Source organism: Glycine soja, chromosome 6, assembly GCF_004193775.1.
Source record: "Glycine soja cultivar W05 chromosome 6, ASM419377v2, whole genome shotgun sequence".
Classification (NCBI taxonomy): Eukaryota; Viridiplantae; Streptophyta; class Magnoliopsida; order Fabales; family Fabaceae; genus Glycine; species Glycine soja.
In genome coordinates, this window is record NC_041007.1 from 5,135,692 (window position 1) to 5,150,328 (window position 14,637).

General features: G+C 32.4%; 2 protein-coding genes across 2 annotated transcripts; one reads left to right on the plus strand and one right to left on the minus strand.

The window, feature by feature from the left end:
• Positions 1–1,492: 1,492 nt before the first annotated feature.
• Positions 1,493–7,141, minus strand: LOC114414963 (synaptotagmin-4-like). The gene is made up of 13 exons (XM_028379431.1): positions 6,821–7,141; positions 6,585–6,689; positions 6,435–6,485; positions 6,207–6,327; positions 5,844–5,971; positions 5,021–5,122; positions 4,610–4,684; positions 4,394–4,473; positions 3,689–3,839; positions 3,366–3,596; positions 2,806–3,096; positions 2,430–2,543; positions 1,493–1,837 (listed from the first exon to the last, which is right to left on the minus strand). The coding sequence occupies exons 1-13, from the start codon at positions 6,923–6,925 to the stop codon at positions 1,691–1,693; spliced, it is 1,701 nt and encodes a 566-aa protein (XP_028235232.1). The 5' UTR covers positions 6,926–7,141; the 3' UTR covers positions 1,493–1,690.
• A 2,445-nt stretch (positions 7,142–9,586) lies between these two features.
• On the plus strand, positions 9,587–12,729 carry LOC114414194 (probable glycosyltransferase At5g25310). The gene is made up of 4 exons (XM_028378509.1): positions 9,587–9,817; positions 10,089–10,255; positions 11,473–11,827; positions 12,058–12,729. Exons 1-4 carry the CDS (start codon positions 9,587–9,589, stop codon positions 12,727–12,729), a joined length of 1,425 nt encoding a protein of 474 aa, XP_028234310.1.
• Positions 12,730–14,637: the final 1,908 nt, after the last annotated feature.

Sequence of the window (14,637 nt, forward strand, 5' to 3'; positions counted from 1 at the left end):
GGTTGCGGAGGGTTGGGTCGACGGAGGAGAGGGTGGCGTGGGCTTTTGCTTCGAGGTCGAGGGCGGCGCGTGAAGCAGTTCTGCAGTGGAAGGAGAAGGGGGTTGGTGGTGGTGTGAAGGTCTTTGGAAGCTTCTTTGAGGGAGTTGAGGAGAGTTAGGGCATCCATGAGAATGAGAGAAAGAAAACAATAGTGGATAGGATAAAAATTGAGTTAATTTGTTTTCTGAGGGAGAGTGTGGAAAGGACCAGAAAGGAGAAGTGGCACAAAAGACAAGAAAGGGGAGGCGAATAGAGATCACTGATGGCAACTATATTACAACTATCAGTCCTCATGGCTCATGATCTTACACAACCCACAGCCACTCAGATTCACTTAAAAAGGAATGTTTGAGGTAATTACGAGTTTTTAATTTTTGGAATTTAAATATAATTTTTAAAATAAAATGTGTTGGAAAAAAAGAAGTTGAAATGGTTTTTAAAATTAATTTATTTTTTTAAAACTAAAATTGATTATTATTTAAAGTTTCAAAACTCAAATCAAGAATCATCCCAAACGATTCCTTAGTGTATGTTTTGTCTGAGGTTAAAAATACTATAATGTCTCAATGCCTTTTTCAATATAAATTCAATCAACACATAAAAGTAAAAATCTTTATCTGTTAATAAAATTATTTTTTGTATCAAATGTAATTTGAGAACAGATTCTAAAAAAAAAAATTGGTTTCCTTCATTTTTTTGTTTGTTTGTTGATTTCTTGATATGTATGGATAATCACTTTTTAAAAATGATTTTAATTATTATTATTATTTATTTTAAATTTTTTATGTTTTAGTAATGATATTATTGTATTATACTTTTCTGTTTGAAAAACTGAAATTTAGTTATTATTATCTTTAAAAGGTTATTTAGTGTCATTGTTTTTATTTGTTATTTTAAAAATAAATAAGGAAACTATTAATTATTGTTTAATTTTTTTCTTATTTTGAACATTTTCAATCTCAAAGGAAATCAAAGAGCACAGATAATAAGAATATTGTCAAATAAGTTTATAATCATGCACAGAAAAGTTAACAGTACATTATAATGTGTTAAAAATAAAAAATACAAGAGAAAGTGGATATATTAAAATAAAAATAAATAATCCTTAAAAAAAACAGCTCCTTTTATAATGAAGGGATACTTTTCGGTTCTTCCTCCCACTTTTACATGGTGAATTTGTGATACCTTCTCAGCCATTAACTACTTAAAAGCGAATACTTTTAAGAAGATGACATTTTAATAAGGGGATTCATTTTAGAATTCTTCAGTTCTAAATAATGAAGTTTATTGTTTCAAAATAAATCTAAAATGCGAATCAGTTATGATTATATCAAGATATTTTTGGTGCTCTTTGTCATAAATATTTTAACTTTTACATTAACGAGAGAATTAATTTACACATGTAATAATTCAATAATACTCCAAGAAAACTTCTTTGAATTTAATATATTTTTAAAGAGAAGGAAAATAGTGTAATATATTATGAAATCCTATACTTACACTGGAATGTAATGCTTTTGTTTGTTGATACCATACTCATTTTCTCTGGAATTCTATGAGGCTTCGGTTTCGGTAGGTTTGCCAAATCTAAATTATCAAAATAATAATATTAGGAAAATATAAACTAAAATAAATACGTACAAAAGGTCTCTAAGGATCCCGAAACTTGTGCTGTGGAGTCCACTTCAAATGCAAAGAAATATTTCCCGATTTTGCTCCATCTAGAGGATAAGTTTCATTGTATTCCCCTTCTAAGATGACCTTAGTCAGTGTCAAGATCACTCTTCCAATTTTTTCCTGAAATAATCGCGCATTTAAGAAAACCCTCAGTTTGATACTGATTTAAGAAATGCAGTAATATAAGATTGAGACGAAGATGATGATAAAATGATGACACAATTCTATGCACAACACTCATAGAAAATTAGGACAGAAAGATCTAAGTTGTGGATTTCAGCCAACAAATTCTCTAGCAAAAAATCGTTGAAAGAATTATTTTTCAAAGCAAAAGTTTGCTGAATCTAGTTTTCAATGTCCGTAAGTTTATGGATGAGTATATCTGCATAACCCAATCAAAAATCTAATACAGTTCTATATATCTATGGAAGTATTCATCTCCAACTCCGCTGTTTTCAACATGAATCCACGTGGGAATCCTCATTAACATCAAAGAATGGGTGGGACGAATTAGTTAAATTGAGTCTCTAGATGGCATTAATCAAATTGATATCTGATTTTTGTTCTTGTTAAAATTGTATTTTAAGGTTATCCAAATGCGTAATTGCAGATACATACATATATTTATTCAAGTTATTGAATGAGCTTTCAAACTCAAGCAGCACTTAGAAACAAACAATTTCATGAGACAAATTCACCAAGTATCTATCACCTTGCCAAACGTATCATGATCGTAGACTTCAAGAATTAACATTTCGTGTAAGCCATCCTCCACAACAAAATCAAATGTTTGATTCCAAACAGGGTTTAGGGATTCATTTACAACCTGAGAATACAAGAGAGATCATTTGATCTATTACAAGTATATAGAAATAGTGTGTGAACATGGAGATGGAATGAACAAAATTTTTCTAAGTGGGCCGCAAGTAAATTCAAAACAAAAAGATTTTCTGATCCCTTTTTTTTTTCAAATAATTTGCATTCGAATTAAACTATTTAACATTTCCAATCTATTTAATCATTTGAATTTATCTTGTTCTTCACCAAATTGAAATAAATTAGAACACTCTGATATAGCAAAATCTTACTCTGGTCTTGAGTTTTTTTTCTGTTTTTTTCAACAGAAGGACAACAAATGGATCAGCCTTGCCCATTAAGTCCACTGCTGGCAAATCTTCAGCTGAAATCACTGTCACAGATAGAACCCCTCTTACAATCACGTTGTTTCTCCTACGTGACCCTATAAGATCTTCAGCCTCTGCGTCACCCGTTCCACTCTTGAGGGTCTTCTCGAACGTGGTTAATGAGAAATCAGGGTCAAAAGGGTTTCTAATGGCACTTTCGACTCCAAATGGGCAGTATAAGAGCTCCAAGTGCACCTACATAGGTGAAAATGACAGGAAGCTCAAGAAGATTTCTGAACTCCTATAATGCGAATTTGCACGAGTAGAGTACTATAAGATAAGAAAACACAAAGACAAGCATTGAAGAAAAAGCCAGATAGGGAGTGTCTATAAATTAGCAATCTTGAAAGCACCTTCGTTTAATATTCTACGCATGCCACCAGGCCAAGTTCTATACAAATTGGCATTGATCAGCTAGAATGCTAGATGAAAGTTGCGAAGACACTAAGAACATACTATCTTACCTCACCCCTGTATTTGTTATCTCTATGGACCTCCAAATCCTTAACCAGCTTAAGCCATACGTCCTTGACTTTACCAGGTTCAAGATCCTTCAAGGAAACTTGGGCACAGCCAATAAGTTCAGAAGCCTGAACGCCTTCATCATCGAAAATTCTTACTGTCAAGTGCTGCGTTGACGCATCTTCAATAATGAATTCAAAGTGCTCATTCCATACTGGATTCAACTGGTTGTTCTGAACATGCCCGGCAGTTGGATTACAACCGCACGCAATAAAAAATGAGTAAAAGTAAAGGAAGCTTCAATGGGAAAGAAAGGTTGTCTTACCATTATTTTACTGGTTTTGGTTCTGTCACGGAGGGGGCGTACAAATATGACAGCATAAGGATCGGATTTCCCAACTATATCTTTATTTGTTAAGTTCTTTGCTTGCACTAGTTTTACTTCTAGTTTTCCAACCGGTTTCAACTCTAGATTACTGCAAGAGGAATAACCAATCACACACTCGAATAAAAAAAATGATACTTAAATGCTACAAAAAATATGACATGAATTAAAAACGTGATGAAAAAAAGACAAAGAAAAGGATTTGGAACGGAAAAACAAGACTTAAACTCCAATCGAGCAACCAAGTCATTAGTTTACCATGCCTAAATTGAATGAAATAAACCAGCAAGCAACCAAGGCAGCACTCTAACATGCATTTCATTTACACGAAACCGTGTCTAAAGTTCAAAAAGAAAATTGGTGAATCAGCATTCGGTTTAAATCATCAAAAGCCTTAATAAGATAACCTCTCTCCGGTGATGACACCTTAAAAGTAGAAATTTTACTAACAACATTTTTTGCATTCTAGTTTCAAAACTTTCCCTAACTCCATCCATTAAGGTAAGTAGTTGGTTGGATTACATCACCGATTTAATATTTCTAATAGCTCTTATAACAACACTCCCTCATCCCACCAAAACATGAACTAGTAAAAATAAATATTTTCCTCCTTTGGGAAGAAAGTGAGAATGAACTTTTACATACCTGTAATCCCCGGGTAGAATTGGTATAACTTTGCGTACTGGCCAAGTTATAGAGTCTTCAATGGCATCTCTAATTGTTTCCTTGATAAATAGCAAAAGAAATTTTCTCCAAGTTAGAGTGCTGAATGAATTAAAAAGCTATTGACAATGCAATGCGAATTGATAATACAAACCAAAGGAATAACAAAAGTACCATAAATATATAATTTACTTGTACCTCTATAGCATCAGATATCCCCGGTAAAGTTGATAAATCACCACCAATAACCTTGAGAGTAAAATCCAGATCTTTCTGTTGGCAGAACAAAGAAAAGTATTAAAATAGTTGGATTTTGTAGTTTACGCATATTTGAACAAGCTCCATTGACATCAAAGAAATGACATAAACTATATATCCCAGGTACGAATCTGCATTTTGTTGATGACAACTTGACATGCCCTGAAGCTATGTTTGTTTCCAGTTACTTGACATCAAAGAGCAGAGATACCATTATATATAATCTCATGTAAATTACTCTTTCTTCAACATGTTGAAATATTTCTTGTACAAAAAAAAATGTTGAAATGTTCTTTTTTTTAATCTTCCCGGTAAAAGAATACTAGTATGTTACAAGACAATGTAATTCACCTTTTCTTTCAAGGAAAAACAAACAGCTCCAAAAGCAGGGAACTCATCCACTAGTGGCTTGAAGATCAACCTGAAAACCCCAGTGAATCCAATATTTTTTACCTATATAAACAAGATGCCAGGAAAGAGAAAGAATAGAATGATAAGGAATAACATAAAATAAATGGTGACACTTGCAGAGTCATTAATGATCCCACTAACAAATTGAATTGCACAGTCCACCTTATTCATCGTGAAAAGTAATCAAATCTTTTGATGATAGAAGCCTAAGTGAAGATAATTAGATGTTTGTATTAGAATAATGTAGATGAAAATTGATAATATTCTCTGAAGCCTTCCTTAATTTGCAAAATGCAAATACTAGTAGTTTTCTTTTGTATTCCTATCCAAAAAAGTAGTGCACAATTATTTTTTGAGACAACATTTAGATAATAATCTAAAAAGACAATACATTCAGTACATCTTTTTTGGGGCTGATACCAAGCATTTGTTTATTCGACAACATATAGAAACTCCATGGCATATCAGGTGCATAAAATTTATAACTCAAAAGACGCAACTCATCCTTGACAATAAAAGGAAACCAAAAGAAACAGGGATGGACTATCAAATATTGTAATGTAAATAAATTTATTTTTTCATCGTATTGTGCTTGCTTTCTATTCCTTTTGGAAAGATAATGAAGATTTAAAATTAATGGACAAAGTCATCCTAATACAAAGAATTCGATGACCAGTTAAAGTGCACAACTGATTCAGAATTATATATATGTATAATCTGCATGCAAATGTCATAAATAGGTGGACAATGATTTGTGTATCACCTGTACAGGAAGTACAACACCAACTCGGGTTTTAATGTCAAGAACGATGTTCGGGTTACCATCCCACTGCATCTCAAGATCCATAGTCACCCCCTCAGGCCCACTATTCTCTTCAACAATTGTAACTCCTACAAATTTCAAGCAGCAACAGTTTGCAATATTACAAGGATGAACAAAACCAACAATTTAGTAAATTGAAGAGCATCATGGGGTTCACTTTTTCAACTTGGTTATGACTTATGAGCATGCAAATGCCAAATAGAGCATGCAATTGCGAGTACAAAATAAAACACTACCCATACGTAGGTCACAACATTAATGACCATATTTATATTTCAAAGGTATAAGAATAATGAAGCAAACCTGTAAATTGTGGAGCCACAGTGCCAAGGGTCAACTTGGAGAAGGTGAGAGAAGACAAAATAATCGGCCTATATTGTTCAAGAATTGGTTCCACATTGGTTCTTATCAACTCTGAAGCTGCCTATACATATTAATTTCCACATTGCATCAAAAGTCTAGATCCATAAAACTCACTCAATGAATATATAAACAAGAAAGTTGATAAATGAAAAACAAAAGTAAAAGTACCTCATTAACGAATGGCCAAATCTTCTCGACTTGGCTATTAAGCCAACTTAACTGTAGATAATGAAAAAATTAAAATCAGAACCCAAATCAAAATAGAAGGTTCAATTCCGTGGCGGTAATAATAACTAAGAAGTGTATATATGAACTCAACTTCTGTCTCCGAGTGAAGACCACCCACGATGGATAGAACTTAGGAGGCAAAATTTTTCTGGAATCTTCCACTGTCATCCTCGCAAACTGTGCTATCGTCTTTGCCTAAAAGCGATTCACGAAAATTAATCACACAACAATAAGAACAAATAAAACGACATATGAAAAGAGTCGTATTATGATAATTATAGAATGGAATGGAAGAAACAGTTGAAACAAAATGAATGTGGAATTACCAAATCGGAGCGACGCTTGGATCGAACGCTTCCCTGACGAGCGAAAGCGACGATCAATACGATGCCAATGGCGATACCAACGATCATGCCGCTGATGAATCCCATTTTTGCGAAGGGAAATTAAATCGCAAATCGTGAATCTGCTTCTTCTTCGTTCCCAATGTTGTTTAGCTCAAGCATGGTTCTTCACTTTTCAGGCCATTTTTGTTGGAACACACAAACATGCATTTGTGAATTGTGAAAGAGAGAGACAGAGGATGTGTCTGTTGGATTAGTTAGTTACATTATGGTGAGGACGCGGGTAATCAAGGGAGAACTAGATCTTTGTGAGCATTATTAAATACTAGTGATTAATTAATCAAATTTGTGTTGTTGTTATTATTATTATTATTATTATAAATGATGTGAACATTCATTGATTATTGACAAAGTAACCCATGTGCTTGTTGAACTGATATGATGAGTATTGTCTAATTAATGAAGAAAGTAATATGTGCTTTTCTTTTGCTTTCGTCCTATTGTTTATTCGCCTTCTTTCTGACTTACCGTGATTTTTAACCTTGTCTACTTCATATGCTTAAAGAAGCAAAAGCTAACTAAAATCATTTCTTTAGTTGCAATAATAATAATAATCATATTCCGCTTCTGTGCGATCCAAGTTTATATGATCAGGACAAGTAAAAGTGTAAACACAAGTGATCGAGACTCACTATATCCACGGCTAATTAAATTGCTTGTTTATTACATTGAAATATTAATTTGAAAGGGACAACACGTTGTTAAAAAGAAAATTATGAATAAACGAAACACCCATGAGGATCTGCTGTTCACAAAGTTATATATAGCCATACTAAAAAAAGGCTTGTCACACTTGCTTCTTTCTCAAGGAATTATGCATGGTTTTTCCTTACTTTTAGTGACTCATTATCTTCATAATAAAGATTAGCATATCCTAACATGGGAACCTTTTAGTTTTTTTAAAAAAATATATTTAACACATATTGAAAACTCGAATTTAAGATTTTTAATCAAATAATAATTTTACATCAATTTATTCGATGATAAATAAGCATATGATACAATAAATTTAACTTTATATAATTATTTTGGAGCGAAAAAAATTAATGCAAAATTGGACTTATTAAAAAGCGTGTCCTTTTTATATTTATTATCCACATTATTGATTATTGAGAATTATTTAGTTTTTCTTTTCTTTTCAAGTTTGGATGTCCCTCACTTTTTTAATTGGGTAATGTAACTTTATTTGTTAACTACTTGACACTCAATACTTAATGAAAATGATGGATGACACTCTACTATACATCCACGTCAACACATTTATATTAACATTTTGCTACACATCAACATTCCATTAAATATTGAATGTAAAATTATTAGTTTAACCAAAATAGCACACTTAAAAGATAGTGAGAGATCAAATTTGAAAAGAAAAAAAAAAAGAGGAATAAATTTGTGAAATGACAATATAATATAGGATTCAAAATTAGAATAATTATTTTGAGTAAAAGTGCTTCTAGGAACGTTTTTCAATGAAAATGTTTTTAGTTTTTTTAAAATTTTATTCCTTTAAATCTATTCTTTCATCTTTATTCCTGAATATTTTTTAGAAGAATTTATCGATCAGTAGTTAAAAATAATCTTATATTACAATATATTTTTTATTGTAAATCTAAAACATTAGTTATATGTTAAAAATACTTATTTATTACAAATTTCAATTATAATATATTTTTAAATTAAAAATATTTATTTATTATAAATTTTAAGTATATACAATAAGTATTTAACATGTGCATTACACAAGCTAAAATACTAACTTATAATAAATAACCTTAAATATATGGATTAAATTTTGACTTTTCAATGAAATTTAAATCATAATACAATATTTTTTTACTTAAAAATAATTGAAATTTAATTTAGAAATAGAGGTAAAAAGGGTATATTGAAAGAGATCAGTGATTAAAAGAATCAAATATACAACTAAAGATAAGATTAGAGTGATTTAAGATAGTTGAGAGAAAATATTTCAAGTTAATTACAGTATAGAAGGTGTTAAATGTATCTCAAAAAAGAGAAAAGAAAATATTAAAAATGTATAATTGGAAGACAGTAAAGAATAATTAACAAAAAAGGAGGACAGAATTGTGGTGGCGGTGGTTTGTGCAAGTGCGTGTGTTTTACTTTCTTTAAATTAAGAAAGTAGGAATGTATTAATCGTAAATCTACTCTTATATCGTAAATTTGAGTCATCATTTTGAATTAAAGTGTTTTTCAAAATTACAATTCAAAGAGTGTCGTTAAGATTTTATTTTTTCCTATGGAAGTTTTATAGGAGTTATAATCACTCATTAAGTTACATATCTTATCCTAATCTGATTTCTTAACCGATTATCTATTTCTTTTATTTTTTGAGAAGATAACGATAATATGTATATACTAGATGTCCCCAACAAACCTGCACAAAATTAAAGAGGAGAAAAAGTTCTCTGGCTGGTATTGGCGGGAAAAGAAGTTATAACCTTTTTTGTTAACTAGCTCACAAGGTCAAAAGAGTCATTTCGTTCAGAACGCATAGCATAGGGTCAAATTCGTAGCTGCATCCCGCGTGCGTTCACTCTCTAGTCTCTACTTGCACAACAAAGTTTGAAATTCATCATCTATCTATTTCACTCCATTCTCTCCCTCTCTCACCAATCTCATTCATACGCAGAATATCAAATCAAATACGTGCAAAAGAAGAAAATGTATAAGATTTGTCGTCGCCGTTTGTTTCTATTCCAATTTGTGTTGCTCTTTCTGTGGTTGATCCTCATTGAATGGCTACACCCATGGCAGTTCATCAGATTCACCGAATCGAATCCGGAATATTCCGTTTCTCTTCATCAACTTCGAAGACACCTTTTCGGCCAGAATCAACTTCGTGCTGATGGAGACGCCGCCGCCGCCGCTCACTCAAATAATACCACCGTAACCGTAAACTCCGATCATATCTCTCTCTTTCACATATACAGTATTATGCCTTCTAGTTTATGTTTATCTACTCTCATTATATAAAAAAACTGCAACGTATGCTAGGTTTTGAACTTCTTTATTTCAACGAAGGATCGGTGTTAGTTTAAATTGATTTGTTTCTGCATTTCATTATTCACGCGTGTTTACTGTGAGAATATGTTACGTATATTAATGATTATCCATAGGATCGGTGTTAGCTAGTTTAAATATGATGTATTGTTGTTGTTAACAGAGGGATGTGGTAAGAGTGAATATCAGAGAAGAAAAGCGAGAAGAAGGACTCGCACGAGCAAGAGCTGCGATGCGCATAGCGGCATTAACTGGAACAAATCTCACAACACACGATAACGACGACATTCTCGCTGGAACTGTTTATCGTAACCCTCGCTTATTTCACCAGTACCATCCTCTCCCACCTTCTTTCTAATTCTCAGCATACTATGCATAACATAGCTTGAATAAAAATAATAATAGAGAGTGCATGATAGGTTATTCACAGTTTTTACTAATAAAGAAAAATTATGATATGATATTATCAAACAATTTATACGTACACAATTTTAATTTCATAGGTAGTCAAATTTTATTAAATTTTCATGTAAATTGAAAATTTCAGCTACATATCTGTATGGAAATTGACTGAAATCATGAATGTGTGATTTTGATGAATTATACACTAATTTCTTGCTTGTATGGCACAGTTAATAATGTTAAAAAAAACTTCTATGTATTTTTCTTTTATCAGAAACCTTCAATATGTATGTCACACCTTTACATGTTATTAATTTATGATCCATAAATTCTCGTCCTTGCAACAGACGATAACTAGAGCAAGGGGGTTCCATGCATGCCAACTGCCAAGTGCATGCGCTAGCATACATTTGCTTTCAAAATTCCATATATAATCATTATAATTACATTGATAAAAATTGCTGCGAAAAAGACCCTTAGCTGTGTACTTGTCACCATTAACATTGTGCGACAGGCTTGTGGTCACCACCACCAAATTCCATGATTCCTGTGTCACTGAATAACGTGGCTATATTTGTACATCCAGGGATAGTCTTGGAATTATAATAAGTACGAAGCTTATGCATGCTGGCATGTCTTACTTATCTGGTTACTTATTTCTTTCTTCTCTTCATCTCAGTACTCTAGTATATAATTTATAGTAAAATTTGATTTATAAATAACGTTTACTCTTGACAAATCATTATTACTTTTGTATTAGAAGCCATGTGATGTCAGTGTCACTATTCGATTTGAAAAAAAAAAGCATAAATAATAAACACCCGAATCTTTTTATAAGAATAAATATATTTTCTACACTTATATTTTAACCATTCATCATATAATTTTCACGGTAAAAAAAGTGTTTCTATTAATGGTGATAAATTGAGTGTATAGAAGTGATGCAGAAGAAAGTAGTGTGAAAAATCATGGTTCTTTCATAATTTGCCGCCTCAATGTCTCAGTGGCAGACTCTCAATACTTGAAGTCCGGACATATAGGACCAGTTATTGCACCATTTCTGCGAGAAAATCTCAGTTTTCTTGAAAAAAGGGAATACAACGGTTAATTAACTTCTAACGGTTATTCTTATTAATTAATTACAGGAGCTACTTGGAGATGGAGAAGTTATTCAAGGTATACGTATACCCTGATGGGGACCTACCAATTGTTCACGATGCCCCCTGCAAGGACATATACTCGATTGAAGGGAGGTTCCTCCACGAGATGGAACATGGGGTTGGGAGGTTTAGGACTAACGACCCCACTGCAGCTCACGTTTACTTTCTTCCATTCAGCGTGACATGGATGGTCAAGTACTTCTATAGTACACCACACTCTTACGACGTCACTCCTTTAAAGAATTTTGTTTCTGACTACGTGAGAGTGATATCTACGAAGTATCCCTTCTGGAATAAAACTCATGGTGCTGATCACTTCATGGTTGCTTGTCATGATTGGGTTTGTTCTGTTCCATTTTCTATTTCTATATATGACACATCTTTTGCTCCCTTATTGCAGTTATTTACACTTACATTAATTCTCCATGTTAAAATACTCAGTTACAATTGAACCAAAACATGCATTAATTTGGTGTGCTTAATTTCTGCTTTCAGCCCTTCGGAGTAATTAAAATGATTTCCTAATGAATTTGAGTAACAAGCCATTTTTTTTTTCTTTTATTTGCGCAGGGTCCTTATGCATCAGAGGGAAACCCTTTCCTCTACAACACCTCCATCCGGGTCTTGTGCAATGCCAACACTTCTGAAGGCTTCAACCCTCAAAAGGATGTACCTCTGCCGGAAATCCACCTCTATGGAGGTGAAGTATCCCCTAAACTCCTTTCACCTCCACCGGGCAACGCCACGCGCCGCTATCTCGCCTTCTTTGCCGGTGGCATGCACGGCCCAATTCGCCCTATCCTGCTCCACCACTGGAATAACCGAGACATTAATGACGACATGCGTGTGTACGAGTATCTCCCCAAAGACCTAGACTATTATTCCTTCATGCTGAACTCCAAGTTCTGCCTTTGCCCAAGTGGGTACGAAGTGGCTAGCCCGAGAATCGTGGAGTCAATTTATGCCGAATGCGTGCCCGTGATCCTATCAAAGAATTATACGCTTCCCTTCAGTGATGTACTGCGATGGGAGTCATTTTCAGTGCAGGTGGATGTTTCAGATATTCCAAGGCTGAAAGAGGTGCTTAGTGCAATTCCAGAGAGCGAGTACCAGAAACTCAAGCATGGAGTAAGGGCTGTGAGGAGACATTTTACTCTGAATCAACCGGCTAAGAGACTTGATGTCTTTCACATGATCTTGCATTCCATATGGCTCAGAAGATTAGATATAGATCTTAGATAATTTGTCTTTAAGCATAGTTTCTTTTGTTTTTTAGTAATAGGTTTTTTTCTGTTCACAATTTGTCTTTAAACATTGTTTAATTTTTTTTTATCCATAAAAATTAAAAATAAATATAAAGAACTATATAGATTTTTTTTTGGTGCCATAAAAAAATATTTTGTTTAGGAATATTAGTTAAACTTAAAGTAATAAAAAAAATAACAATCAAAGAGCTATTCTTTCTCACTTTAGGTTATTGTTAGATACAAAATCTATAAGGTTAGATTTATTAGAAAACAAATTAATCATCTCGTTCATACTTTCGTAGCTAGAGAGGCCAGTATATTATATATGCTAGCCACCACTCTTTTGAGTTTTGATCACCGTCCAACCAGTATTGCTGACTTTATTATGATTGTTATGCAATAAATTCATTTTACTAAAAAAATAAAAATCGATTAATTAATATATAAAATAAATAAATATATTATTAGTTATTATAATTCATAAAATCATTTTAAAGTAACAAAATTAAAACATTAAAATCATCTTATAAAAAAATCAACATAGTTTTAATGTTATTTAGTAATGAATAATACATTTATATATTATATTATGCTAAATTGTAAACTGTTGCTGCTAGATTTATAAATTATACGTGAAATAAGATAAACTTTAATTTTAACTAAATTAAAGTTAAAATCAGATAACGATAAAATATGTTTAAATTTAAATAATTTTAACTAAATTACATTTTATTTATGCAGTTACTTTTCTTATACATTATAAATTAACGTAGAGAGAAAGAGAGAGAGCTTTTTTTCTATATATCTTGTCAATTTTAATCCACCTCTTCCATAGAATAAAAAATACACTAGTAATAAAATAATATAAGCCCATAGCCTCCATGACTATGGAAGAGACTTTCAGAGGAACCAAAGAGTTCGAACAGCAAGTATATATTTGAGAAAGTTCAGTTGGAACACTTAATCAGTTGGGGTTTTTGATTTACAATGCCAACTTTAAGCAAGTACGTGTCTGACATGGCCGGTCACATGCAAGTATTTGAAGCCAAAGGTTCACGAGGCTGAGCCCAAGATGAAGGGAGATATGGAAGCGAAGCTGAGAGAGTTTGAGAAGATTTATACTCTCACAACCACGGAGAAGCGTAAAACCGACCTCCTCAGCAAAGCAAGCCTTGAGTATGAAACCAATGTTATTTTATTTCTTCTTCTTAATTATTATATCATACTGTATTCATTAGTTAAACTTAGACTAATTATCTGCAAGAATCAAATATTAGTTAGTAATGAAGAAGATGATAACAACTAAGAAATTCTATGGTATCCTTGGAAATTTTAAAGGTTTTGATGCTTTGAGAAATTATTTCCCTTTCTCTCTCTTTTGGTTGTGTAAATAAACTCGTTCAATTATTGACTCAATACCAAAGCTCCTAGATTTCTTTTTTGTTGTTGAGAATATTTCTGAATTGTTCATGCTTCAGAATATGAGGTTGAAGTATGTTTTGCAAGTAAAATATTTCTTAAAACACTGGTAAAAGGTACTTATCAAATGGGTTATATATATTGGATGGAACATTTTCAATATTTAATTTCAATTAAATATTAGATATACCTAAATATCAAACACCTTGTTAATACTTTTAATTTAATTTCTTTTCTATTTCTCTCTGTATATCACATCATATTATATATATATATATATATTCTTTCAACTCTATCTATCTATCTCTCTAGGTGTCTTTTGGCATTGTGTGTCCATAGGAATTACTTGAAGGCACTTCTTGATGCAATGGGAGGAAACTACGCCAATGTATAGGAATTTTTGATGATATGTAGAGGACTTCCCATTGCTAACACTAATCTGGACGCACGGCTTCAATCTCAGATAGCCAATCAGCTTCGATTT

Excerpts from the sequence above, each read along its gene's own strand:
- LOC114414963 (XM_028379431.1), bottom strand. The coding sequence starts at position 6,925 with ATGGGATTCATCAGCGGCATGATCGTTGGTATCGCCATTGGCATCGTA. Across the intron at positions 6,328-6,434 it reads TTTGGCCATTCGTTAATGAG|GCAGCTTCAGAGTTGATAAG; the intron begins GTACTTTTACTT and ends TAATATGTATAG. Across the intron at positions 3,097-3,365 it reads ATAACAAATACAGGGGTGAG|GTGCACTTGGAGCTCTTATA; the intron begins GTAAGATAGTAT and ends TCACCTATGTAG.
- LOC114414194 (XM_028378509.1), top strand. The coding sequence starts at position 9,587 with ATGTATAAGATTTGTCGTCGCCGTTTGTTTCTATTCCAATTTGTGTTG. Across the intron at positions 9,818-10,088 it reads CAAATAATACCACCGTAACC|AGGGATGTGGTAAGAGTGAA; the intron begins GTAAACTCCGAT and ends TGTTGTTAACAG. Across the intron at positions 10,256-11,472 it reads AACCCTCGCTTATTTCACCA|GAGCTACTTGGAGATGGAGA; the intron begins GTACCATCCTCT and ends AATTAATTACAG.